Source organism: Diadema antillarum, unplaced genomic scaffold (genome assembly GCF_040938485.1).
Source record: "Diadema antillarum isolate AM-2024a unplaced genomic scaffold, OU_Dant_1.0 seq00001014_RagTag, whole genome shotgun sequence".
Lineage (NCBI taxonomy): Eukaryota > Metazoa > Echinodermata > Echinoidea > Diadematoida > Diadematidae > Diadema > Diadema antillarum.
In genome coordinates this window covers 51,885-53,549 of record NW_027271850.1, presented here as the reverse complement: position 1 = coordinate 53,549, position 1,665 = coordinate 51,885, and the positions used below count along the sequence as shown (strand labels likewise).

The window sequence follows — 1,665 nt, the reverse complement described above, 5'->3', positions numbered from 1 at the left end:
CACGTCAGCATTACAAAAACACAAAGTGAGTAATACAGATGATCTATTTACTTCATTTTCAATAATAGAAAGAAAAGAAAATTCAGCGGCAATTTATACTGAAGTTGATGCGATAGTTGCGTAGACCTAGTGATCAATGACACTATCATTTCATCTATAATTATTATGCATAGGTGCATGGTTGCAGTTGTCACTAACATCATTATTCCATAAAGAAACGCGAGGCACTAAAAAACACAACTTTCTTAGATATCATATGTCTACTTCCGTCATTCTGTCATTGCTAATGTTTGAATTCAGTCTTCTCATTCAGGTCAACTTAAAAACAGAACAACATATAGTTACTTCAGGCAATGGCCTAGCAAGTTTCTTAAACTATGTCTTATTTCCTTGTATCGCAAGGTGTAGATTACAGGATTCACACAGAGGTTCAGTGTCGCTAGAATGGTAGTAAAGATGTGCCAAGTGCTTCCAATGTAGCCCGGTATCTTACCAAAGTTGACGACTAAAAAAACAAATTGATTCGGAGTCCAGCACACTAAGTAGCTCACGTATATGATGAGGAGAGTGATGGTAATATTTCGGCGGCGCACGTTACCCTGACGTTCTGGTGGATGCGGAGCCGCTGTCCGCCCAGTGCCTCGGTCAGAGACCCCACTAATATGCTCGATCGCCAGCACGGGGCTGACATCGGCGTTCATACTCGCTTCTTGTCGAGGCGATGTCGAAGTTTCAAGAGATGCAGATAGGTGCGATATACGATTGAGTGCCTTCATCTTAAGGCTGATGCACACAAAACAGTAGGACATGGTGGCAACGGGAATAAAATACTCCCAGAAGAAGATCAGTACCCCGACTGCCTGGCCAGTGGAAACGAAGACGCATTGACCAGCCTCTTGCCCAAACTTTGTGAACAAGAGAATAATTTGGGGGATCGGGGCGGTGAGCCAGGCCGCTACAGCCATATGGTACACCGCCCGACGTTTGAACCGTGCCATGTAAATGATGGGATGTAGGACGGCGAAGTATCTCTCAAGTGAGATAAGTGTGAGGTTGAAGGAGGAGATGGCGAAGCCGGCGAAGTAGATAACTCTCGAGTCCCAGAGACGACAGAAGAGCTCAGCGATGAGTCCCGGAGTTGCGGGCGGAGTAGCAAACCATTGGAGGTGGACGGTGGCTGCTATTAGTAACACAGAAGTAATCAGGTCAGTCAAACATTGGTTGACAATCAGCCAGTTTGTATTATTCGTCTTGGCCTGAAGACGCAGCACGAAGAAGCACAATCCATTACCGAGGATGCCAACCACACCGATGACGATCTGGAAAGACGCGACGACCAAGGGAGCAACAGATGATGGTTCGACATCGGAATCGGTTGGCGACACCATCGTCATACTTTCAAACGATAGAGAGGCTTATGTAAACGAGTAACTACGGTGCAACGTTTGTCGCAATACTCGTAAAAACATTGTTTGCAGTTGAGGAAATATTCATCCAAATGGGATAACATGAATAAAAATGTGCAGTGTACGCACGAATCTTTCACTATGCGTATACACTGAATGATAATCCTAACAGCGATGACAGACTTGAGAGGTGGATGAAAATAACGTTGATTCAAGTGGCTATCGATCAGCGCGCGCGAATGCTTGTCGTCTGCAAGAG

At 45.2% G+C, this 1,665-nt stretch overlaps 1 protein-coding gene across 1 annotated transcript; it reads right to left on the bottom strand.

The window, feature by feature from the left end:
- Positions 1–341: 341 nt before the first annotated feature.
- Positions 342–1,388, bottom strand: LOC139742702 (allatostatin-A receptor-like). Its single transcript, XM_071653230.1, has one exon. It carries the CDS (start codon positions 1,386–1,388, stop codon positions 342–344), a length of 1,047 nt encoding a protein of 348 aa, XP_071509331.1.
- Positions 1,389–1,665: the final 277 nt, after the last annotated feature.